Here is a 25814-nt window from a genome sequence, read left to right on the forward strand (position 1 = left end):
CAGACACTTGCATGACTGGCTTCCTCGTGTCTTTTAGGTTTCTGCTCAAAGGATGCCTTTACCATCTTATTGGTGAGGGCTTCCCTAAGCTGCTTCTATGACAGCTCCCCAGACTTCTCCTCCCCAGACTTCATGATACTTTTTAATCCCCTACTTTTCTTACTTTTCCTCCATGTACCATCTGAAATGAATGTATTTATTACTGAATCAGAGCCTGCTACTCATAAAAAAACTATTTTTTAAAAATATTCTATTTATTTATTCATGAGAGACACAGAGAGGCAGAGATACAGGCAGAGGGAGGAGAAGCAGGCTCCATGCGGGGAAGCCTGACATGGGACTCAATCCCAGGAATCCAGGATCACACCCTGAACCAAAGGCAGACGCTCAACTGCTGAGCCACCCAGGCATCCCCATGAAAAACTATTCTTACCTGGTTATTGCAACCCCATGTGGTTTCTCTACCAAAGGCTAATTTACCAACTTCTCTTGTATCTAGGTTTGTCCATAACACAAAGTTCTGGGCCAACAAGATGTGAATGGAAGTGATATATATTATTTCAGGTTTGTGCCCTAAGAAGGAAAAGGTATATGCTCCCCTTGCCTTCCCCCCTACTCCCCACCTTTCCTCTGGCTAGGTTGTAGAGACAATGGCAGGAACTGTGGCAACCACCTGGGATCCAGAAACAGAAATCTTGTGATAAGGATGGCTGAGCTGCTCTCCTGGCCCTGGACCATGACATGAGAGAGAAACAGACTTCTAGCTCCTTTAAGCCACTATTTTTTAAAGATTTGTTCAAATAAATTAGGCTGTACTCTGACCCATTGTCTGATTCTCTTCTTACCTTCTCAGAGTAAGTTCTATAAAAGCAGATACTTTTTATTTTTCTATCCCCATCAACTAGAACTATACCTGGAATATAGTGGGTGCTCACTAGATATTTACAGCCTGAATGGGTTGATGAAGGACAACTAGTTGAAAGGGATGGTGGAGCTTGAAGACTTGGATTTAACAAAAAATGATTGAGTTTGAAATCTTTTGCTCTCTGAATGGGGAACAGCACAATATAGAGTTGAAGGTCTAGGTGAGGTGGCAACAACCACAGCCCACAAATCAGTTTAGAAGCTTCATGGGGTAAATCGTTGGGTGTTTATACTAACCTACACTAATTCAGAAGCAATCAGAGGGTAAAAGAAAACTTTTGTCTCCTCTACTACTTTCAATACTCTGGATGAAACCACCAAATCTGTGGGTTTTCCACACCAAGCAATTCTGACACTAACTACCTGGATTTGGCACATATACCCATAAGGTATTAAGGCTCAGCCCCATAAGACCTCCCCTTCTTCAGACACTGATACAATAGTGGGTCTCCAGGTTACCCACTCTTCTGACAGTCTTGGCTGCAGATCAGGGGCTCCCATCATCCCCTCTTCAGGTTTGATAATTTGTTATAATGGCTCACAGATTCTGGGAAACATGTTTACCAGTTTATGATAAAGAATAAAGGCAAGGATACAGATGATCAGCCAGGTGAAGAGGTAGGACAAGGTCCAGAAGGGTCCCAAGTGCAGGAGCTTCTGTCCCTGTGGAGTTGTGGTGTCCACCCTCCTGAAATGTGTATGTGTTCACCAACGCAGCAGCTTTCTGAACCCCATAGTTTAGGAATTTTTTATGGAGGCCTTATTAAGTAGACATGATGGATTATTGTCTCAATCTCCACTCCTTCTCCTCTCTGGAGGATGGAGGTGGAGGGAGAGGCTAAAAGTTCCAACCTTCTAATGATAGTTTGGCCTTTCTGGTGACCAACCACCATCCTGAAGTTACCTAGGAGCCCACCATTAGAAAAAAAGACACTTCCCATTACCCAGGAAATTCCAAGAGATTTAGAAGCTCTGTTTCAGGAACCGGGGGCAGAGACCAAATATATATTTCTTACTATGTCACAGCTCAGGTCTTGATCTTGGGGTTACAGGTTCAGGCCCCGGCTGCATTTGGCTCCGTGCTGGGTGTGGAACTTACTTTAAAAAAAAAAAAAAAGAAAAAGAAAAAGATACTGGCTGAAAAGGCAGGGTACTGTACTGGTGATGAGCATTAATGTTGAGTCCCAGTCTCCCCCACCTAAGAGCAATATGACCTTGGGAAAGTTTCTTTACTCCTCTGAGTCTCAGTTTCTTCCTCTGGAAAATGAGAAAAATAACAGAACATACCTTATGGGTTTGTTATGAAGATCAAATGAGATCATGTATTTTATGCACTTAGTAGAGTAGCTGGAACATGGTAAATATTTGATCAGTGTTTCATTATTATTATTATTATGGTTAGGAAGGCATTTCCTGCAGAATAGCATCTCCAGAGTGCATTCCATTCCCAACAAGTATTGCTTTAAGACATCTCTAGTGATTTAAGAGTCACCTCCCTAGGTATCTTGCATTGGAGCAATAAGACCTTCTTTTTCTAAAACATCACCTAAGAAGGAAATTCCACAATTTACTTGCCAGGCCTTTGATTATGTAGAACCTTCAAGTATCTGCTATGTATCCTGATAGGAACAAAATGAATTAGAAAACAAAAGGCCTTATTTATAGTGTTTGTTACTAGTGCTCTGTAAAGACCTATATTTTATGGAAAATACCTTTTAAAAAAAAATCCGATGATGTTTGCAATACTTCCCATCAATCTTCTCAGGAAAAATGAAATACTCATTAAATACTTCTCTCCTATTTCTGATTTCTGAGTTGAAATATCCGAATTTTTAGGATTTAACACAGAAGCAAGCCACATCAATAAAAATGAGGGCACACTTCAGTAGCACAGAGAGGTACACACCTTATAACCAAAAGGAGAATATGCAAATATTTGGGAAATGTTTAAGTTAAAATTTTAAAATGGCAGACACCTTTGACTCAGGTTGTGATCTCAGGGTTCTAGGATCAAGTCCTGCATCAGGCTCCCCACAGGGAGCCCCCCTCTGCCTATGTCTCTGCCTTTCTCTCTCTCTATCTCTCATGAATAAATAAAATCTTTACAAAAAAAAAAAATTTAAAATGGGCTTGATGGAGCCAAGTTGATGATTTATGGGTCAATCATTTCTTCTTGTTTAAAGTATTTCATGTGTTTCCTCTCAGCATTTTCAAGATGAAGCTCTTGTTTTTGCCACCATTCAGGAAGCAAAGTTTCCCCAACAATATAAAGAAGACTTTCTTATTTAAACTACGGTCCAAGGAGTAGCAAACAAGGCAGATGATAGTTCTGAGACCTCAAGATTTCTTTTCTTTGGCCAAGAACACATTCTGTACTACGCCAGAAAGAGTAAAGCAGGGAACTAATAAAGCTTAAGCAGTTCTCCAGTATTTGACCTTTGAAGACCAAACATGGATGCTGGCCTACTGTCTCAAGGTAGTAAAGAGGTAATGGCTTGGGAATGGTTAAGTATTTTGAGAGAGAGATTGAGATTTTCATTGATCTTGGGACTTGAACAGCACCAGGCACGCAGAAGAAGGAATCTTGTGGCAAAAAATGGAAAACACAGATTAGTGAAATGAAATAAGGACTAAATTATCTCAGTTGCTTCACATGATCAAGAGCAGTGATTATAGGGATCCCTGGGTGGCGCAGCAGTTTGGCACCTGCCTTTGGCCCAGGGCGTGATCCTGCAGACCTGGGATCGAATCCCACATCAGGCTCCCGGTGCATGGAGCCTGCTTCTCCCTCTGCCTATGTCTCTGACTCTCTCTCTCTCTCTTTGTGACTATCATAAATAAATAAAAATTAAAAAAAAAAAGAGCAGTGATTATAAATTTACCAGAAAGTAGGAGGAAATTCATATCACTCTTTTAATATCATACCTTTTTAAGATTCAAGAGAATAGAATATACCTAAAGACATCAGCTTTATTTTGTTTGAGCCTTGTGTAAGTTTTAGTTTCTACTTGGTAGGATTCTAATTTTCTTTATTTTTTTTTAAGATTTTATTTATTTATTCACAAAAGACACAGAGAGAGGGGGTGGGGGGCAGAGACACAGGGAGAGGGAGAAGCGGGCTCCATGCAAGGAGCCTGATGTGGGACTCGATTCCGGGACTCCAGGATCACACCCTGGGCAGAAGGCAGGCGCTAAACCACTGAGCCACCCAGGGATTCCCGGATTCTAATTTTCTTTGTTTTTTGTTTTAAGATTTTATTTGTTTATTCATGAGAGACACAGAGAGAGAGAGAGACAGAGACATAGGCAGAGGGAGAAGCAGGCTCCTCAAGGGGAGCCTGATGTGGGACTCAAACCCAGGACCCCAGGATCACCACCTGAGCCAAAGGCAGACGGTCAACCACCGAGCCACCCAAGCGTCCCATGATTCTAATTTTCAAATGCATTGGAGGAAAACTCTTTAGGCCAAGAGGGAGTGTGAAACAGAGTTCAGATATAACCCTGGGTAAAAGTTACTCAGTGTTCTTAATATAATTCCCAATCCTAGGGTTGGGACTTAAACTACTTGAATTTCTTTTTTTTTTTTAATTTATTTATTTTTATTTATTTATGATAGTCACACAGAGAGAGAACGAGAGAGAGGCAGAGACACAGGCAGAGGGAAGCAGGCTCCATGCAGCGGGAGCCTGACGTGGGATTCGATCCCGGGTCTCCAGGATCGCGCCCTGGGCCAAAGGCAGGCGCCAAACCGCTGCGCCACCCAGGGATCCCACTACTTGAATTTCTTTCTGGAGATGTGTTTCATCTGGTTTGACATGTCTAGACTCAAGATCCATATTATAATGCATAGAATAATGACCAGGAGAAAGGCACATTGGTCAACCTGTATATATACCAACCAGAGGGATACTTTCAGCAAATGAATATACCCTTGTTTCCTCAGGCTCCTTTATTCCTCTGCCTGCTGCACTATGAAAAGTGAAGAAAAATTATTTTGCTTATTGAGGTGTCTTTGTAGGGGATTTTTCCCCTGATGTCTTTTTAAGTGTTTGAATTGTTCAATTGTTCACAGTTTCTTTCACATTACTGTTAAGGGACTGGGCAATAGAAATTATTCTTAAGTGAGTATTTTGTTTCTTTCAGAAACAGCAAGTATGTGTAGAGAACACAATTTTAGGATTAGCAGGAGAGTTAACCAAGGTAAAATTTGAATTTCAATCCTTGGCCTAGAGAAAAAAGGTAAGAAACTTTTTCATTTTCTAAAGGTGTATTTCATGGTATTATGATTGTGGGATGTGTTTAGATGGGAAAGGGCATAATCAATCTTTCTGGATTCGAATATGCATATCATTTATAGTGGAAGAAAGCAGAGTCTCAGGAATTGGCAGACAAGTCAACTAAAACTTGTTAAGGATTTAGAGGATTTGAAGAACATGCTTAACAAAATTAGTCATAACTACTCTTATACCCACACCACCTTGTATCCAAAATAGAAAACGTATATTTCGAATTTACATAAATACTGATGAAAATCAGCCATGTGTAAGATGACAAACGAAAGCTCAACAAGTATTGAAAAAGTTGAAACCATAGAAGCACATTCACTAATCATAGTGCAAGGACATAACTAAAAATATTTCTCCTTGATCTATATACTGTTAGAAAAAAGCACATGGACTAAAGAGGACATATAAATAAAAGCTATATACTTTTCAGTAAACAATAATAATAACAAAGAGAGCATTATAAAAACTTATATGAAGAGGTCAGAGGAAAATTCATAGCTCTATAATACATTTATGAGAAAATGAGAACTATTCAAAATAATGAAGTAAGCTTTTAACTTAAAAGTTAATAAAGGAAAAAAAAGTTAATAAAGGGACAGCAAAACAGGAGGGAAGTAGAGGAATAGATTAGGATAAAAGCAGAAATGAATAGATGATACTTCCCCACTTCCCCCAAATAGAATTAATCAATAAACCCAAAATCTCATTCTTTGAAAGAAAATTAAAGGATTATTCCTTTGGTAATTTCATATTGAAAGAGAAAAAGTACAGCACTATACCAGCAATGTTAAATGTAGGAGATATTTTAAGTGTTATGTGTATTTTGATACATATATTTGCAAATGTAGACAAAATATTTAATTTTTAATACAAGTGATCAAAGTTGCCCTAAGAAAGGTAGAATAACTGAATAAAAATAGCTGAGGGAGAAACTGAAAAGATAGGCAAAGACCTACCCTTAAAAACAGCACCAGGTCCAGAGAGTTTCACCAGACATTAAGGGAAGAGACAATATTTATATGAAAAAATGATCAAGATAATGAAGAAAGGATTAAAAGCCACATACTAACAAGGAAAAGACAGCATCAGATACTATTAAGATTAAGTGAAATAAGGGCACCTGGGTGCCGTGGTTGGTTAAGCATTCAAATCTTGGTTTTGGTTCAGGTCATGATGTCAGGGTGGTGAGATCGAGCTCCCCATTGGGTTCTGTCTTCTGCATGGAATCTGCTTATGACTTTCCCTCTGGCCCTACTTCCTGCTCTCTCTCTCTCTCTAAAATAAATAATCTCAAAAAAAAAAAAAAAAAGATTAAGTGAAATAACCCCTCCAAAGCAAATAAAAGAGTGTTCAGTAAATAAAACTAATCCATAGAAGTTAGATATTATGGGCCACAATATAGATTTCAAAATGGAATAAAAGGTAATTGGGATAAGAAACTGCAAATCAAAGAGCCATTAAGTGCAGGGTTAAGATTTGAACTCTAGTTAGTTGTACCCAAAGCCTGTGAAATTTTGAGATGTGACTGAATTCAAGTTAGGAAATGACGATTTTTTAAAACAAATATGGCACTTACAATCCCGTTGCAAATGCCTATTTCTTCTTTTCTTAGGCCTTTTTCTGTCTTTTCAGAAGAAATGGTCTTCAAAATCACAGCCAGACTCCAGAGCTGATTCACTGGAAATCAAGCCACTCTTCCTCAAAATTATCTTCTCAGAGAGGACCATGTTTGGGGAATTTATTTTTCCAGAATGTGTAAACCAATTATTTCTAGTCTTTCTTAGAGATTTTCTACCTTATCAAACTTATCATCTTTAGGAAACTTTCCCTTGAACACATGCTCCCTCTTCACAATTTATTCTTAAGAGGAGGAGGTAAGGAGTATTATGTGCTTAGTGTGAGATGGAGATGAAATGGGGAAGGCAGAAAGTTGAGCTTCTAACCCTTTAGGGGTTTGGACTCCACAATCAGAAACAAACCAAGAAATAAGAAATAAAGTAAGGACAACAAACAATTTTATTGGCTCCCATTTTACTGGCAGTGCATTAACAAGGAAGTCTATACCCAAAAGACCTTATGGAGGCCCAGATTTTTAACTTAATATAATTTTTTTTTCATCCTGCTTTCCATTGCCTAGCCTAATATACAGTTCTCTTAGGGTCTTTTGGTTTTTATACTATCATAGCTATGAGATTGGTCACTTTCAACATCTACATATTTAATGCAATCCTACTCCAAATCCAATAATCTTCTCAAAAGAATTTGACCTAGTTTACCACTGTTTCTTTCTTGAGACACTTTCTTCTCTGCTTTTCTATTTCATTGGCTATTTCCTGTCAACATCCTTTGCTAACAACTCTTCTACACAACCTCTAAGATTTGGTACATCCCAGAGTTCAGCCTTAGACCCTTTTCTGTTTTCTATCTGTGCTTTCTGCTTACATTGTCTTTTCTAATCCCATGGCTCTAAATGCCACATATATATGATGACTCTCAAATTTTTATCTCTACTCCAGCATTGTTCTCTGAGCACCACCCATATTCCATTGCTTTTTCAACAATTACACTTAACTATCAAATAGTAATCTTAATATGTCCAATATCAAACTTTTGCTTCTCATTTATTACTCCTCTCTCCCATTACATGAACTTGTTCTTTCCCAGTTCCTGGTCCCAATCAATGGAATCAATTTATTGCTCAGGCTCAAGTCCAGAAGTTGTTCTGATTCCTCTTTTCCCCACATTCCCTACATCTAATCAATCAGCGAGCTTTTTTGGCACTCCCTACAAAACATATTCCAGATGTGACACTTCTTAACACCTTCACTGCTCCCTAAGTCCAAACTACCATTATTTCTCAGGTGGATTCCTAATTGCTTTTCTTGCTTCCAACTGGCCTGGTGGCAGTGAGGACCGTAGAGCCCCTTCCTGCCAATTCCCAGCTACGCCTCCATCCTATCTGGTTTTCGGGCAGGTTTGGCTATCTTTGGCTTCTGGGGTGGCTGTTGGGGGGGCAATTCCTAAATCCTGAAGGCTCTAGGGTTTCTCCCAACTGTGTGGTAGCCAGGAAACATCTGGAATGGACCCAACTCTTCCCGTTTTACCCCAAACCAGTCGATCGGCTCTGGGGCTTCCTTCTCAGGCTAAGAACAGTCTATTCTGAAATGAGCCTGAACTCCTGTATGAGCTTAGGGCTTTCCCTATGAAGCCTGGAAGATGAGAAACTGACCCACTCTTCTCACAACCAGTTGCTTGTTGCGCTGTCTCCTCTGGGATGTTGTACTCAGTTCTGTAAGCCCTGGATTTTATAGAATGTGCCCAAGAGCCCCTCCGGTAAGGCGGCAGGCTTTGGGGGTACTTTCCTGCTGAGCCTCAAAGCGATGAGGGAACTCCCGCCCTCCCTCGCCCAATACCCACCAGCCCCCAACCCCCACCCCCCGCCACTTGCAATAATCCCCCGGGGCCTTGTTCTCAGTCCCGGAAGCTCTCTCCATCCAGGATAGGGCAGGCCCTTGGCTGAAGCTGCGACTCCGAGTGCATTTATGCGCGGCCCTGGAAGAGCCTGGGGGCCCCTGCCTACCGCCCAGCTGCGGGCCCGGGTCCCTCCCGGCTCTGACGGTGGTGGAACCTGCAGGAAGGCCATTTGTGCTTGACTGAACGGCCGTCCTTCCTTCGCCCACCCGCCCCTGCCCCGCTGCCGCCGCCTCCAGCCGCCTTTTCGGGCGTCTCCCGGCCCTGGTCCTCCTCTCCGCGGGGTGGCGCCACCGTCGGGTCTGCGAGCAGGCGGCTGGGCCCCGGCCCCCGCCCGGAGAGGAGTGGTTCAGCTGCGCGCTTCCGGAAGCCGCCCGCGAAGCCGCGCTGTTTAGTTTCCCGTCGTCCTTCCCGCAGCGAACCGGGCCCAGTGGGAAACAAGGTACTCACGCTTGCAGCCCCGAGCAAACAAGGACTTCGGGGTTTGGGAGACAGCCCACGAGTTGGGTGCTCTTCTGGATACCAGGACAAGTCGGACATGCACGACCCCTTGCTCTTCTCTGCCTGGCCGCCGCCCCCCACCTAAAGCCCTTTACTTGCCGCTCGGGCTCTGGGGAAGCAAAGATCTCACCGGGTTTTGGGGAAGGTTGCGGAGAGCGGGGAGGCGAGCTGAAGTAACAGTGTGCACGGGTGGCCGCGCGGTGGCGCCCGCGCCCGCTACGGGACGCATTCGGAGCACCAAGCCTCCGCGGTGCCGCAACCACTGCCTTGGTCTGTTCATCCAGAAACCGGCTTTAGCCGCGAATTCAATGTAGAGTTTCAAAAAGTGTATTCGTGACCGTTACGTCGCGCTTTACAGTATAATCTACTAACATGTGCCAGTTAGGAACAGAGAAAGGATCGATGAATGACAGCAAGCAGATTTGCAACCAAGTAAAAATGTGAACACGGATTTACACTATCCACTATTTTTTTTGGTAAAAATTAGCGAAAAATATTTCTAATTGTTCAAGAGAGTATAAGACACCAACTTACTTTCTATCCGTTCCTTTTACTTGGAGATGTAGTGTTCATCTGTTAAAGGTAAAAAGTTTCATCACTTTTTTGAAATCAGAGTACGCAACTGAGAAACACTGAATCCTAGGTGAATGCGGTATCAACACTTTCCCTTTACTTAGAATACTGCAAATGTAGGGAGATTGCTCTTTGAAGCCGGTTGGTAATTCCTTTTTTTTTTTCAGTTGATAATTCCTAGCATGCTTTTAATATATCTTAAATACTCTGCAGTAGCCTTTGAGCTGCTTTCACAATATTTCCAGCTTCTTGCTTTATGCTTCCTGTAGAATTTTACATCATCTTTGTGGTTGAATGGAGCTAGATAACTAGTTCTGACAAAGTGAGGTGGAAGTGTTGTGTGTCACTTCTCAGCAGGAGGATTTACTTCCTGTTTTGGGTTGCTCCATACCCTCTTCAACTCTGGCACAACTGCTGGCAATGTTCCGGAAGTACCACCTTTATCAGCCTTCACATTTGATTCTGGTGTAACATGAATGAAGGATAAACCTCAGTTGGCTTAAGGTGCTGAGATTCAGGAGTTGTTACCTTAACATACCCTAGCCTATTCTTAACACAGCCTACTTCACAGATGAATAGATCAGACGTAGAGCTGTGCATAAGAACTTTGTTGCCTAGATAAGATGCAGTTATTTAATCAGTATTTCTTACACTCTGCCTTGTTCTCAGGACTCTTCCTCAAGAGCAAAGCTGGTTTTTTGTTGTGTTGTTGTTTTAATAATAATAAAGAAGAGGCAAGGTGTTTACCTGAAAATTGTGTTAAATTCTGCTTTGCCTCTTTTATAATATACCAGGATTCAGAATATCTCAACATGGGCCAGCATATTTATTTCTAATACCTAGCTTGGCCCTTAATACCCATAAATATAAGACACAAAAATTTACCTGTGGTGTGTAGTGCCTTTGTCTCTGGTACACAGAGAGTTTTTTTTTTTTATCCTCGGGGCAATGAATCATGATTTGGAATGAGAGACAGCCTTTCTTTTGCAAACTGGGTGAAGGGTGATTGGGAAAGAATGGATAGAAAAGCAGGACTAGCTACGGACATTTATAGTGGACATATTCTTAGGCATGGAAGCCTGTGCATGGAAGTTGACAAATGGGGGCCTGATTTATTGCCAGTGTACCTGCAAGAACATCATCATGAATCCCTGTGGGTTCACACACTCAAGGAAGACACAGGTCAGTGAGTAAAGCAATCCATATGTATGACACTAGGTAGGGGGTAGTGGTGACTCTAGAGTTTTAAAGTGCTGTATGTTTCTTGTTTCAGTTCACCATTATTGAGTAAAATTCTGTTGGTCCACTTCTTGATTTCTGCAAGTAAAATTAGCAGGCTTGTGTTTTGCTTCTAATGCTAACTAGTGAAATTCCAAACTCTGACCTTAAAATGCAAGTCTTCATTATTCATAAAAGTACAATCTGAATATATGCAGATGTTCAGATAGGAGAGAGAGCATTTTGCATCATAAGCCAGCTCAATTTGATAAGGTGTTGAACGAAGGACAGTCACAGGAATATCAAGCTTATTCTGTGCAAAATGGAGCTATGGTGCATACTTTTTACTTACCAACTTGTTTTGTTGTCTGTTAAAAATATGTATGTCCCTAGAAGTATTATTGGAACAGATGGGTCTTATAAGACTCCAAAGACTTTATAAATGTTGCAGTGGCATACAAAACACTCAGAGTGGACTCTAGGAGCAGATGCTGGACAGAGTTGGGGGTGCAAGATGTTTATTAAAGATGAACCCCTGTGAAAGGAAGAGTGAAGAGGAAGGACTGGGCAGTGGAAGAAATCAGACTGCAACAAAAGCTCGATAAAGCCTTGGCCAACCCTGCTGAGGAGCTCAAGCAAATATTTCTCATAAGCATGTCCTGCTTTGGGTTGAAATGTCCTGTTCTGTTCAGGGAACAGATGCTCGGTGCTCCAGGAATGATGTGACTTTGGGAGAGCTGTGGTGGGGTCTCAGCAGGATACAGTTTGCCTTCTGCTGGGTTTTGCATTTCTTTCCCTTCTCTCCCTTTGGGCCTCTCCCCCCACTTGGATCCAGTCATTTCTGTGTGTGTTTCCAGTACTAGATGAAATAAAAATTAAGAGTTGAGCCCTTAGATAGATAGGGACAAATGTCAGGGACAGGGCATCCAAATGCCATAGGGAAATTGGAGGGCTGACCACCCACCTGGAGAAAGTGTGAGGTGGTACCAGGCCTTGACCTGACCCAGCACTAAGGCTTGGGGAATCGTCAGATAGGCATCAATGTGGAGGACCCCAAGAACCTATTCCTGTCACAGTGATAGGCCAGAAATAAGGGTCGACTGAAGTGTAAATTGTTCAAATGTTAGGGTAGGCAGTCAAGTTCTAACAGAATGGCCAGCAATTGGGAGTGTCAGAGGCTGTCCCCACAGCACTCCTGAAGAAGCTGGACTGAACCAGAGAGGCCCTAGATGGCAGGGGCCATGACAGGAAACCCCTGGCCAAATAAGGAAGAAAAAAAAAAAACAACAACTGAGAAAACATACATGCTTCCAGTCCTGCCCCAAGTAATGAGTATTACACCCTTGTTAACAACTGTGGATAAAAACAGAAACCTGAACCCTGGGGCACAGTTTCTCTCTCTCTCTCTCTCTCTCTCTCCCACTCATGTATCAAAAGTGTACTTTCACCTTAATAAACTTTCCTGTTGGGATCCCTGGGTGGCGCAGTGGTTTGGCGCCTGCCTTTGGCCCAGGGCGCAATCCTGGAGACCCGGGATCGAATCCCACGTCGGGCTCCCTGCATGGAGCCTGCTTCTCCCTCTGCCTGTGTCTCTGCCTCTCTCTCTCTCTGTGTGTGACTATCATGAATAAATAAAATCTTTAAAAAAAAAAAAACAACTTTCCTGTTAGTGTCCCTCTGCTCATTTCCGTGTTCTATCTGTCCCTGAATTATTTCTCATGACAGACAACCTTTGGTGGTATCTTTGGGAGACAATGGGTCAAAGCCTCAGGATCGGGGGTCCACCCAGCAATACAATTAAGAAATTGCTTTAATCACAAAAGAGGGGGAAAATTGAGTTAATCAAATCAGTAATTTAAGCGATAAAGTACATGTGAGAAAAAACTGTGACAAAGATAGAAGCATGGAAAAATCTGGAGAGGAAGCACAAAAGAGGAGAGTGGGGAAGGAGGAAGCACTTCATGTTGCTTTAGTAATGACTTCTCCATTCTAGCTCCAGCCCAGGCGTCATCTTCTCTTAGCCCTTTCCCTGAAATTCTATCCACCCTGTGGAATCAGCAGAGAGCTCTCTCTTCTGAGTGTCCATGTCACTTCCTCCTTCAGTTCCCAATTCCTCAGGTTCCACAGAGGATCTTTGGGCCTCTTTCCTATGGGATTCATTCCCTGCAATTCTCATGTCCATTTTCTCAGTCAATAAGACCAAAAATTGTGTGTAATCAAAGAAACTCCTACTATTATATATGACCATTTCTTTTAATACAAATGTTGAAGTTGTAACTGGAGCACCTGGGTGGCTCAGTTAGTTAAGCATCCAACTGTTGGTTTTGTGCTCAGGTCTTGTGAGTCTTAAGCTACACCTCGCATCTGGCTCTGTGCTCTTGCCTGGAAGTCTGCTAGAAGAGTCTCTCCCTTTGCCTCTCCCCCATCTCAGGCTCATGTGCTCTCTTCTTTCAAGTAGATCTTTTAAAAAAAAATGTTGGAGTTGTACTTCTAGTGAGATGATAATTGCTGTACTTTATTCTCAAAGAGAGAATGTTGTCATTGTCCATAGACTAGGGAAGCAGTGGACTAGAGTGCTCTTCCATCTACTTCACAGTGCTGAGTTGCTTAAGAGTGCTTCTAGGTGGTGGATGTTAAAGGTGATTCCTCCCACATGGAGCCAGGAATAGGCTAGTCAGGAATGCATAATGCATCCTTGTACGGTACGTTTGTTTTTTTTTAAAGCCAAATCTAAAATATGTTGCTAGGTTTTTTATACCCCTTTTGGTTTTTTTTCTATGCTTTAATAAAGTCTTTTCACATGTTTCAGTTTTATTTCAGCTGTGTTATAGAGGAGCAGAAAAATATTTTGCCTCCAAGTTGAGAGCCTATGTGGGAGAGTATAGCATTATCTTGAAACTAGTTAGTAATCATCCAGATAATCAGAAGGGGAGAGTACATCTCTAGAGGTAAGAGCTGGGGCTTTATGTCACTGCATCTCCCCAGTTGAAGCTCCTTCCTGCAGTACCCTGCTGGGAGTTCTAGGTTTAATTTATTAAGGAAAGCCACAGTTACATTCTGTCTTCCTGTGGAGTGAGGGAGTGGGGTAGGCAAACAGGATTCCTGGTGTCTCTGGACACAGAGAAGTTATGAGAAAGCCTCCAATGAAAGGGCAAAAATCATGCCCCCATTTGTCCTGGCGAGGAACTGCCATGTATCTCTATAAGCTGTGTGGATGCATTCCCTGCTAGTGTGCTGAAGAGAGAAGCCATCAGATAACCTTGCTAACTCCAGGGAGGTGTAAGCACTCCACCCATAGTCTCTCAGGAGCCATTTGTTAATTACATTTCCTTATTTGGGTCTCTGCTCTTTTGTCTCCCTGATATCCTTTCTCTTTTTCTGCCTCCTCCTCATTCTCTTTCTCATCTTAATCTCTTGTACATATGCACCCACTTACCTTTTCACCCTGTCCCTAGAAATACATTATTGCTCAAACTACATAATAAGATAATAGACTGGACTTACAAGTTTTTAAAGATCTCTTTCAAGTAGGTCTCACTTCAAATCATCCCTGATTACCCAGTTTCCAAGTTTATCTCCACTTGAAGTCAACTCATTTGTTTGCTTTATTTCAGAGTTAATCAGATGACATGGGACTCAGAGTTCTAACGTCTTCAAACTTTTGGGTGTCTGCACCCCAATGCACGCACCAAAAAGAAGTGGGAGGCACCATCTCAATCCATGGGCACCCCCTGGGCTCTACTGCTGCTCTCCCTCTGGGGGCATCTGGGGTGTCTTTTCTTGCAGCTGTTCGAGTTCCTGATATTTTGGCTCTTCTAAATCTCTCTCTTTTTGAAGGTAGGAATTTACTCTTTTCTCAAGACCAGAGTACAACGAGATTTCTAAATTCCACTTTTTCTTTCTTTGCAGTTCCTTATGTATAATCATACAGAAAATGGTATCCACCAAAAATATCATTCCCATTGCCACATAGAAAAGGACGTGAAACCAAACAGGAGTTAGTGTCTGGGGGCCTGAAAAAGAAAATGACAAGAAGAAATGCTAGTTAGAACGCAGAGGGATCTGGATGAGTTATGTTTGGGAGGGAATACTGGCTGACACCTGGTATGCCTGTCCCCAGTGGAGACAATGATAATTTCAGGGGGCAGATAGGTGCTCCACCTGAGTTATATGGTGTACAGACCAGGGGCAGGCTCCTCATAAGAGCTTAACTGCCAGGGCCTACTAAGTGGACTTCCTAGTTTCAGACAAAAATGCTACGTCTATGCCATTTAATGCCTGAAATGGATTTGGGTTGAAGATAAACTTTTTTCCCAAAGAGTCTTTGTCTTGGAGCTCACAGTCTCTCTACCTCAGCCAGATATAGACACTTGGGCCTGTATGTATGTGCAATCCACAAAATCCCTACCTCACCAATCTACCATGTGAGCTCCTTAAAGTAAGAGCTGTACCCCACTGTCTTCATATCCCCACATTTATGACAATAGATGGAAGGAACTCAATATATTGATTAGATTTTTAGGGTGGGGGGAGGAACAAGGGGGAAAAAAGAAAATGAAGAAGAAAGGAAGGACAAAAGGAAGGCAATAAATGAAGTTAAGAAAGGAAACTTAATGGAGCTCATGAGAATAGTGAAGTTACGAATCAAGAGTGGAAATGCCCCTTCATGGGTTTTTCCTGGGTGGGCCATGAAATCCCCTTAAACAAACCTCAGCCCAAAGGAGAAAAGGGAGCATCTTCTTGTGCCTGTCAGTTCCCCTCATGCTCACCAAGCACTTGAAGCTCCAACTCAGGGCTGCGCTTGACAACATTGCCATCTTCTGTGGTAGCCTCGCACCAGTATAACCCTGAATCTTCTTTCTTAGCAGTTAGTATCTGGTATTCAGAGGATGTATTCCTGCTCAGCAGGGTCTTACTGCCCATGTAGAAGGAGAAGTAAAGTTGCAAACCAGGTCTCTGTAGGAGGAGCTTTGTTTCACAGCTCAGATTGACCACATGCCCCTCCAGGATGGGTGATGACAAGGATGCTTTTAGCACTGGGGCTGGAAATAGCTCTAAAGAAAAGTTGATGGGGACAGGGTTGCCTGCTTCAGTGTCAAGGTTCTTTTTACAGAAAATATACCTGGTTCCTCCTTGGGAAACCTGCCCCTAGAGAATGCATCTGTAAGACAAATTTTCCCACTTTCAGCAGAGAGGCATTCTTGGGGTTTCCTCATAGATACTCTTATAGTTGCCAACTTCCTCATTTCCTACTGGGGAGAATACCTCCAGGGATCCCTGGGTGGCTCAGTGGTTTAGCGCCTGCCTTCGGCCCAGGGCATAATCGGGATTGAGTCCCACGCCACACTGGACTCCCTTGCATGGAGCCTGCTTCTCCCTCTGCCTGTGTCTCTGCCCGCCCCCCTCTGTATCTCTCATGAATAAAAAAATAAAATCTTTAAAAAAAAAAAAATACCTCCACACAGTCCATGCTTCCCTGAATAGTCATATGACTGATTACGTGACCATGCCTTTTGGTAATGGTCCACCAGGAGCGGACACTGACACACACTACTCGCCAGGTCAGTGACTTATTACTTGTGTTACTTCCCCCAAAGATAATCTGGGACAATCCTCTTTTTTCCCAGAGGAATGAATTCTTTTTCAGACAGAAACTATAACTATATGAGTACTAAGATGAAAACCACAATGAGGCCCTCATGTAAGCTGGAACAGAGAAAGCTGCTTAGTTAGCACATGTTCAGAGAGAAGTAGAATCAGAGAGTCCATATTGCCCCTGAGAGATAGATAAAATGTAAAACCGAGTCCTAATGTCTTCATGGCTTCTGATTCTATGGAGCTTTTTATGAGACTCCATTGAGTTATTTTTTAATAACCCTCCTACATACCTCAAGTAAATCTCTATTCCTTGCAACTAAAATGATGAAATAGATCCTCACTATGCCCTGCCCTTCATGTTAGCTCCTGGGATTACTGATGGGCATTGCGATTTACTGGAAAGAGCAATAGACTGGAGGCCCAGAAGATTTCAGTTCCAGTCCTGGCCCAGCCACTGGTCACTGCATGGCCTTCAGTGAGACAGCTACTTCTCTGGAACTTAAGTCTCTTCTCTTGCAAACTGAAGTAATGATTTATAATGGTCCTTAAAACTAGAGCTCTGTGACTATTCAGATACATACCTTTTATAGTGATAGATACTCCTGCTGATTCGTAGCGATGCTTTCCCATGCCTGAGCAGTGATAGATGCCATTGTGATGTAGGCTGGTTTTCAGAATGGTAAATTCAGGATTCTGAGGAGAAAACTTCAAGACTGTGCCATTTTGGTAGAAAAGCACATTGTACACCAGCTTATTATTCCATCCATGACACCTCAAAGTCAGAGGTTCCCCTTCCGTGAAGACTCTGCCAGAGACCTGGAGTATTAGCCAATCTGGAAAATATATACCCAAAATGTATGTATACAGTAGCAGAGGCACAAGGAGGCTGAAGCTGGGCCCTGGTGGATTTCTTATCTTTTTTTCTTTCAACATTTCAACCTCAGAGCTCTGCCAAATTTGAGGCCTATTGCCCATCCCCCAATTATCTTTAGCTTTTTTGGGAAGAAAAGTAGTCTTTACAAGCAGCCATGCACACAGGCCCTTCTTACTTCCCTTGCCAGATTTCAGAAGTTGGTTGGGATAAAAACATTTTACTGTATGTGGTAGGCAATATTCTAAGATGACTCCAGTGTGTCACACCCTTGTGTAATCCCCTTGGGTGTGTGTGTAACCTGAGACTTGCTTAATGAACAGGATATGAAAAAGGTTACAGGATGTCTCTGTCACGATGAGGTTACGTTATATGACTCTGTCTTAGCTGACTGGACTGAGAGTCTCCCACCGGCCCTGAAGAAGTAAGCCACTATGTTGGGAGAGGGCCATCTGGCAGAGGCCTGCCTCTAGGAGCTGAGATTACTTCCAACTGACAGCCAGCAAAAAGGTGGGGACCTCAGGCCTATAACATAAGGAACTGAATTCTAAATTCTGGCAACGACCATGTGAGCTTGGAAGATCTGCAGGAAGGAACACAACTCAGTCAATACCCTAACTGCAGCCCCTGCAGAGCACCCAGCTAAGCTGTGCTGAGACTCCTGACCCATGGAAAGATAATAAATATACATTGTTTTAAACTGCTGTGTTTGTAGTAATTTGTTACACACCAATAAAAAAAACTAAAACACTCCAACTCCTGACTACTATGTTAATGGTATCCCACATACTTGTTTGTCCCAAGACAAGCACACAGAATAGCAAACATTTCCAGATGTATATGTGCCCCTAAATTGACAGAATATACACACATGCGCAGATCAGTGATCTAGCTGGTAAAAACAAGCTCCATGTCCAAGGGGCCCTCCCTCTTTTGATGTACACCTCTACACATAACCAAAAAAAAAAATGCTTCCTTTTTCTTTCCCTGGAGCAGTTGATTTGGCTAAATGGGGAGGAGGTTCTTAAAGGACAAAAGACGAAAAGGGACAGTAGTGTTTTTCCCCCTCCAGAACTTACCTAAGAACAGAAGGCAGAGGTATTCCAGTGGTATATGTAGCATGACTTTTATAGTTTTGGATGCTGTCAGTGTTTCTAAATATAATGCTCTTCTCTCCCTTATTCCCATTCCCAACCAAGAGGTGCTCAAAGATTACAGTACCCCAACACACAAACACCTTAGCTTTATACATCCACAAACATGATGGGATCAGACACTGTCAAAAATACTAGTGATGATATAACATATCTGAATGACACAATGAATAGAGTTGATTTTTGTGGATTTATATAGAAGCTATAGCTTAAAGAAAATTCACATACTTTCCAAACACACATCAACAGTTAAAAATACCAAGTATGGACTAAGCCACAAGCAATTTTCAACAAATACTAAAGAACTGATACCATATTTAACATAAAATTAGAAATCAGTAACAAAAAGCCACCTTCCTAAATCACTTCTAAATAATTCACGAGGAAAGGAAAAGAAAGAAGAATTATATACATACTAATGAAAATTAAAAAGATTTAGTCTTAAATGATAGTTGGGAGTATTATCAAAAATTGCAGGATACAGCTTTTTAGCAGACATTATTAATTTCCTCCTCAAAAGCCATTCTTTCCATCTTCATCACCTTAAAGCAGGATTGGGATGCTCATAGATCCTCAAACCAGCTGTATTTTGGTGGTCTCAGCACATACAGATTTAACTGAAGTGACAGAGTTAGTGTACCTACAGGTGAACTCTCCTCTGCTGGTTAGCTGTGGCAAAACATTTTTAAATAAGGGCATAGAGAGCACCAACTCAAAAACCTGATGTATTTATACTGTACTACAGTAAATGTAAGCACTTTTTTTCACTGAAAAAACAGCATAGATAGTGAAAAGACAAGCCACAGTGTGAAAAATATTTGCAACACTTGAAAAAGGACTTATGTCCAAACTACAGAGATCCTACAAGTCGATAAGGAAAGACAACAATAAAGAAAAATTGACAAAAAAAACCTAGACAGGTATTTTACAAAAGAGGATATCCAAATAAGTAATAAATGTAGAAAATGCTTGATGTCATGAGTCTTCAGGAAAATGCAAATTAAAGCTATGTGATGACTACCGCACATGCACCAGAATGACTAAACTGAAAGATATAGAAACCTCTGTGTGTTAAAAAGAAAAAGAAGAACGAAAGAAAGAAAAGAAAGAAAGAGAGAGAAAAAAGAAAGAGAGAATGAAAGAAAGAGAGAATAAAGAAAGAAAAAGAAAGAAAGAGAAAGAAAGAAGAAAAGAAAGAAAGCACCGAGTGTTGATGAGGATGAAAAGGAACCAGAACTCTTACATTCCACTGTAGAAGTGTAATATGGTATAACCACTTTGGAAAACTAAAGCTGAACAAATGATGTACATTTTGTGACCGAGCAATTCCACTCCTAGGCATATCAACAGATATGTATACATAAGTGCACCAAAAAACAGGTATCAAAATGTCCACAGTGGGGGCACCTGGCTGGCTCAGCTGATACAGTGTGCAACTCTTGATCTGGGGATTATGAGTTCCAGCCCCATGTTAGATGTAGAGATTCCTTAAAAAAATAACATCTTAAAAGAAAAATGTTCATAGCAGTACTACTGGTAAGAGGCCCGAAATAGTGGGGCCCCTGAGTGGCTCAGTTGGTTAAACATCCAATCCTTGATTTTGGTTCAGGTCATGATCTCACTGTCCTGAGACAGACTCTGAACTCAGCGTGGAGTCTGCTTGAGATTCTCTCTCCCTCTCTCTCTGCCACTCACACTCATCATGCTCGCTCGCTCACTCTCTCTTGCTCGCTCTCTCAAATAAATAAATAAAGCTTTTTAAAAAAACGGAAAATATATTGTTCTCAGTAAGTCATTAATGCTGGGGCTTCTACAGTCTGTACAGAGGCAAAGAAAGTGGACTCTTCCTAGCCCTGTTTCACTTTTTTTGTCACTTGAACTATAAAACACTTCTTCTACTTCAACTATATAAAATATCTTGTAAAAACAGTTCTGTCCAAGGGACAGTCAGTTAAGCCTCTGACTTCAGCTCAGGTCATAATCCCCAAGTCCTGTGCCCCCGGCTCCCTGCTTGGTAGGGAGACTCCTCCTAACTCTCTTTCTGCCCCTCCCCTTACTTCTCCCCCAACACATTTGAATGATTTATCCTGAATAATGAAACATTCAGTTTCCATTTCTTGACAAATGGAAATCTTTTACAAATTTAAGTGGATATGTTGGGGGGGGGGGGGTCCCTTCCATTCATCAACATTTAAAATGCTTAGTCTCAAAGTAATTTCATGTCCAGAATATTATCTTACAGATATATTATGAAATGTGCTCCAGTCTATAAGTATAGAGATGTCTATTGCAGGACTGTAAAAACAAAAAACTGGAAATATACTACAAGTTTACTAATAGGTAAATGATTAAATCAGTTACAGCACAGCCATATGGCAGACATTTGAAAGTTCGTGGTAGATCTCTATTGATTTAAATAGACCTCCAAGGTATTTTAAGTGATAAAAGCAAGGTGTAGAACAGTATATAGAGTATTCAACCAACCATTTAAAAAAAATTTCATTTCTTTGAGAGAGAAAGCAAGAGAGCACAAGCAGAGGGAACAGCAGAGGGGGAAGGAGAAGCAGACTCCCCGTTCTCCCTGTTGAGCAGGAGGCACAATATGGGGCTCAACCCCAGGGCCCTGGGATCATGACCTGAGCTGAAGGTAGACACTTAACTGACTGAGCCCCCAGGTGCCTCATCAACCACTGTTTTTTACGGTTCATAAATATTAACAGTTTTATTTCTATAGAAGGTGACCATGGGACTAGGAGTTTGAGGTGTAAGAGAGATTTCATTGTTCATCATTGTACATTTTTCTGAATTCTAATTTACTGTGTGCAGATTTTCAACAAAATTAGTTCATTTTAAATAATAAAATCTTAGGGTCTGAGTTTTACACTAGATACCCTGCTCACAGCTGTCCCAGAGGGGTGCTAATGGGGCACAGTTTAAGGACCCTCACGTGATATTCTAAGTATTTGGACTTAATTTCACCGAGTAGGCACACAGAGCTGAAATTTACACTCCAATAAATGAAAACACACATATCTGGCATTGATAAAGGGGAAAACATAAAGGGAGACCTTGTGATTTCCAGCTCTCCTGTTCCATGCCCTACTTACCTCTGTGGATTTCCAGCTGTATCGGGTCACTTAGGACTGAGAGACCTGTCTGGCACCTGTATTCACCATTGTCATTGACACTGGCAGCAGCGATTCTGTATCTGGGGGTCAAGGTCTGAGTGGCTGTGCCATTGAGAAACCACTGTGTAGAGCTGTCCCCAGGCAAATGGGGTCCCTCGCACCATAAGGTTACACTTTCCTCTTGGAATACACTGACCCATGGAGGCTGCAAGGTGATCACTGCCTTTACGGGGTCTGCTTGGGGATTAAAAAAAGAAAAAAGAAAGAAAGAAAACGAAAAAGAAAAAGAAGGGAAAAAAAAGACCAAGTGGAATAAAAGGAAGATCTGAGTAATTAGTAAGGTTTTGTGGAAGGCACAAGGTAAAAAATATATAGTTAGATGAGACTGAAAAATAAGCAAGTGGGAACCTGTAAAAGCTAGCTACTGAGAGCATCCACACCCCATGCACAGAGCTCCGTTCATGTTATTAAATCTACATCTAGATGTTGGAGATTTGGGGTTCCTAAGAAACAAATGACTAAAAAAAAAAAAAATGAAGAAGAAACAAATGACTAATTTAGTTTTCATTGTTGGTAAAGCAGAAGAGTTTTAAACCCAGGCAAGTTGACTGGAGCTGGTTCTCTTATCCTCTGTGTTATACTGTCCCTGAGGGTTAAACTCAGGACTTAATTAGCATCTGCATTGGAAATAGAGGCTCAAACTCCTCACTTAGAAAGAAGCCTACAGTACTTGCTTGGTTCTCTCTAAAAAGAAAGTACTCAGCTTTCTTCTAAAGGGGACAGGTTTGAGGAATGTTGGAAGAGCTACGTCTATAGTTTTGCAATTCTGGAATTGGCAATTTGCAATTCTAGAATGTTGGCAGAGCTATGTCTATAGTTTTGCAATTCTGGCCTTTTATACACATAGGCATTTAGTCCAAAGCTCAGGGCTTTTTCAGGAAATCTTAGAAACTTTAAAAACCAGGATTTTATTAAAATCATACTCCGAATATAGGAGATTTTACATAATTTATAAATCTTTCTTGTTTCTATCCTCTCCCTATACTCTCTTCTTTAGGAAAACAAAACTCACCCTTCAGAAGCAGGAATGTGGCAGAGGAAGAGAAATAAAGTTAAAGATTACTCACCCGTTTGTGCACCAGCTGGGACTGTAAGAGACCAAAGAAGAGAGACATAAGTTGGTCAGTGGGAGATGACAAGGAAAGGAGAATCAAGGAGACAAAACTAATATAGACTCTAAGGGGCCAGCTTAGGTGTCTTGAGTCTCTCTCTACCCCCTTTCTCAAAATCAGGGGCTAGTGGTACTGAACAACCTATGGATGGTTATTGATGAGGCTTTATTTTGATATGATGCTTCCAGGCTAAATGTTATCACTAAGTCTCTCTTCCCAGGCTTTTGGTATAATGAGCATAAATAAATCATGGAAGCACAGATATAGTTGTCCCCACATTCATGAGTTCTAGTCTAGGATACCAAAGGAAGACAGAGCCACTACCCTTCTAGCTATCCCTCTATACCCAACTTACCCCAAAGGAGTAGAACTGTCAAGAGCCACATGTTATCTCCAAGCTGATGGGAACAGTGAAGTCTGTAACATGCAAGACATTGAAGAGTTTCTGCTGGAGGCTCTGGAGCTGAAATTAGAAAAGAGGAAGGAAACTGCCTCTTCTGACCACTACCATCATGCTCCTTTTTGGGGAAATATGTCCTTAATTCTTGCAGCATTCTCTTCCCATTCTCAAACTACTTAGCCTGTCTTCTCCAGTTTGAAACTCTGGATTTGGGGTTATGAAACTCTCAAATTCAAGGGAAAGACTAAAGTTTTTATTAGTATCCTATTGTTTTTTTCTTTTAAGATTTTATTTATTCATGAGAGACAGAGAGAGAGAGAGAGGCAGAGACACAGGCAGAGGGAGAAGCAGGCTCCATGCAGGGAGCCCGACGTGGAACTCCATCCTGGGCTGAAGGCGGCGCTAAACCGCTGAGCCACGGGGGGCTGCCCATTGATATTCTATTCTAATTGTATTCTCTCTTTACTAATTCTGTTTTGGGGGGCTAAAATATAGCAAATCCTCATTTCTAAAGCTGGTTCAAAGCCTGGCCATTGTCTCTACAACTTTATCATCTGAATCCAGATTATTCTGTATCAACCTCTACATGACATGTGAGGAATAACTCATTTTAAGAGCTCCCTACTACAATGAAGTCTCTATTCCTCTGAGAATACATACAGGATCAATATCCCATTTTGGTTTGTTTTTTTAAAAGCCACCTCCCTGAAAAACATTATGAATTTGGAGTGTTTATCTTGGCTATAGCTAAGGAAATTAACTGTTTAATGTAAATGCTATAGAGAAGAAAAATGACTCGTATATATGAGTAGAAATATCTCTAAGAAGGGATGTCTCTTCATGGACATGCAAGATATTTCTAATGTTTTACTGTTACTACCAGCACTGCAATGAATAGTTTTACACCTATCTTTCAGAACTCAACTTACTATCTCCATAGGATACTTTCTTAGAACCAACATCACTCAGTCCAGGAAAATATACATTTTTTTCTTTAGATACATGTTGTCAGATTGTCTGTTATCATTATCATCATCATTGCATATATTTGTAGAGTGCTTATGATATACCAGGCAAATATGCTTGATATGTCTTTTTTCATTTAACCCTCAAAATAAAGTATGAGTAGACTCTCTGGTTGTCTCTGTTTTGTAAATGAGAAAACTAGACAAAGAGGAATTTGGTAACTTGCCCAAGGTTATAAAAAGTAGAAACCAGGTTTAGAGCCAGGCACTTTGATTTCCTCCACAGTCTCTCCAAGAGAGTATAAGGGGGGCAGCCCGGGTGGCTTAGCGGTTTAGCGCCGCCTTCAGCCTGGGGCATGATCCTGGGGCCTGGATCCAGTCCCACATCAGGCTCCCTGCATGGAGCCCGCTTCTCCCTCCGCCTGTGTCTCTGCCTCTCTGTGTCTCTCATAAATAAAGTCTTAATAAAAAAAAAAAAGAGAGAGAGAGTATAATGGTACCCACTCCACCCCTCACAATTCCTTTATAGTACAATAGTTGCTTCTTTGAAAAATGAGTGAATGACCAGAAAAACATGGGGAAATGAGTATTGTGGAAGAGAACTGAAAGAGAACTGTGAAGGATGAAATACTTTTTTTCTAATGAGCATCTGCAGTTTCCAAATGTAAAAACAACTAGGATAACAGAGCAAACACTGTAATCAAGGCAGATAGACGAATCTCCAGTATGTAATGACCAGTGAAAATTATGATACTCAGACGAGCCACTAGAAGTTACATCTATCTTTGACATTTATATTTCCATAGACTGATGATAGTTTACAAGACCATCATAGGCTTCATACAATTCGCTTTTCTCAAAGGGACATGCAAAGTCTTATTCACCTATTTTAATTAAAAATTTTCTCTTATTTACTACAGAAAATAATTTGTGAACAATTATTTGATATAGTTTTTAAGGTAATATCATGTCAATTTTATACAGAACTGACCAAGAATTTATCTTATTTTTACACTCTGCCAGTAAAAAGCAGTCAGTAATACTTTATTTTCTACTCAATTCCTTCTTTAACAACCATATATTTTAGGAACTATTCAAACCTATCCAGAAAGTTTTAAGTAAATAATTGCATATAATGTCTACACCACAATTTTGCTTAATATGTTTTGTATGTATGTTGTATATCTTTTGAATAGCTGTAATATACTACCTTGATATATTTGCTAATGCTGGAAGTGTTTTTCAAGAGATTTGATAAACTTTACCTGATGTTTTTCTCCAACGGCTGTTCATTATAAAAAGTTCCTGATTGGTTCAATTTCAAGTTTCCATTAGAAATTCAATGATTTTTTCATCCTTAGTTATTCCTACTACTTGATCTATTAAATCTTTCTCTGCTTCATGTATCCTCAAAGTTCATCAACTTAGAAAATCAATCTTTATCCATGATTTTATATTTGTATTATCTAGCCTTTATGGTTAATTTCTAGTGGTATTTTTTAAAAGATTTTATTTATTTATTCATGAGACACAGAGAGAGAGATTGGCAGAGA

General features: G+C 41.1%; 1 protein-coding gene and 1 long non-coding RNA gene across 3 annotated transcripts in view; one reads left to right on the plus strand and one right to left on the minus strand.

The window, feature by feature from the left end:
• The first annotated feature begins 3129 nt into the window (after positions 1–3129).
• Positions 3130–11848, plus strand: LOC112907749 (uncharacterized). Its single transcript, XR_003232808.2, has 3 exons — positions 3130–3411; positions 5068–5163; positions 6823–11848. It is a non-coding gene; the product is annotated as an uncharacterized lncRNA (long non-coding RNA).
• A 2712-nt stretch (positions 11849–14560) lies between these two features.
• Positions 14561–25814, minus strand: part of FCGR1A (Fc gamma receptor Ia) — a 28351-nt gene continuing 17097 nt past the window's right edge. Inside the window, exons 2-7 of one of the 2 annotated variants that reach the window (XM_025982978.2) lie at positions 23252–23359; positions 22852–22872; positions 21704–21958; positions 17153–17404; positions 15743–16027; positions 14561–14986 (exon numbers count right to left, since the gene is read on the minus strand). In XM_025982978.2, the coding sequence (XP_025838763.1) occupies positions 14712–14986; positions 15743–16027; positions 17153–17404; positions 21704–21958; positions 22852–22872; positions 23252–23282 (1119 nt within the window). In that variant the 5' untranslated portion in view covers positions 23283–23359 and the 3' untranslated portion in view covers positions 14561–14711. The remainder of the gene's footprint in view (positions 14987–15742; positions 16028–17152; positions 17405–21703; positions 21959–22851; positions 22873–23251; positions 23360–25814) is intronic. The other variant, XM_072766672.1, reaches the window with a different exon arrangement.

Source organism: Vulpes vulpes, chromosome 8, assembly GCF_048418805.1.
Source record: "Vulpes vulpes isolate BD-2025 chromosome 8, VulVul3, whole genome shotgun sequence".
Classification (NCBI taxonomy): Eukaryota; Metazoa; Chordata; class Mammalia; order Carnivora; family Canidae; genus Vulpes; species Vulpes vulpes.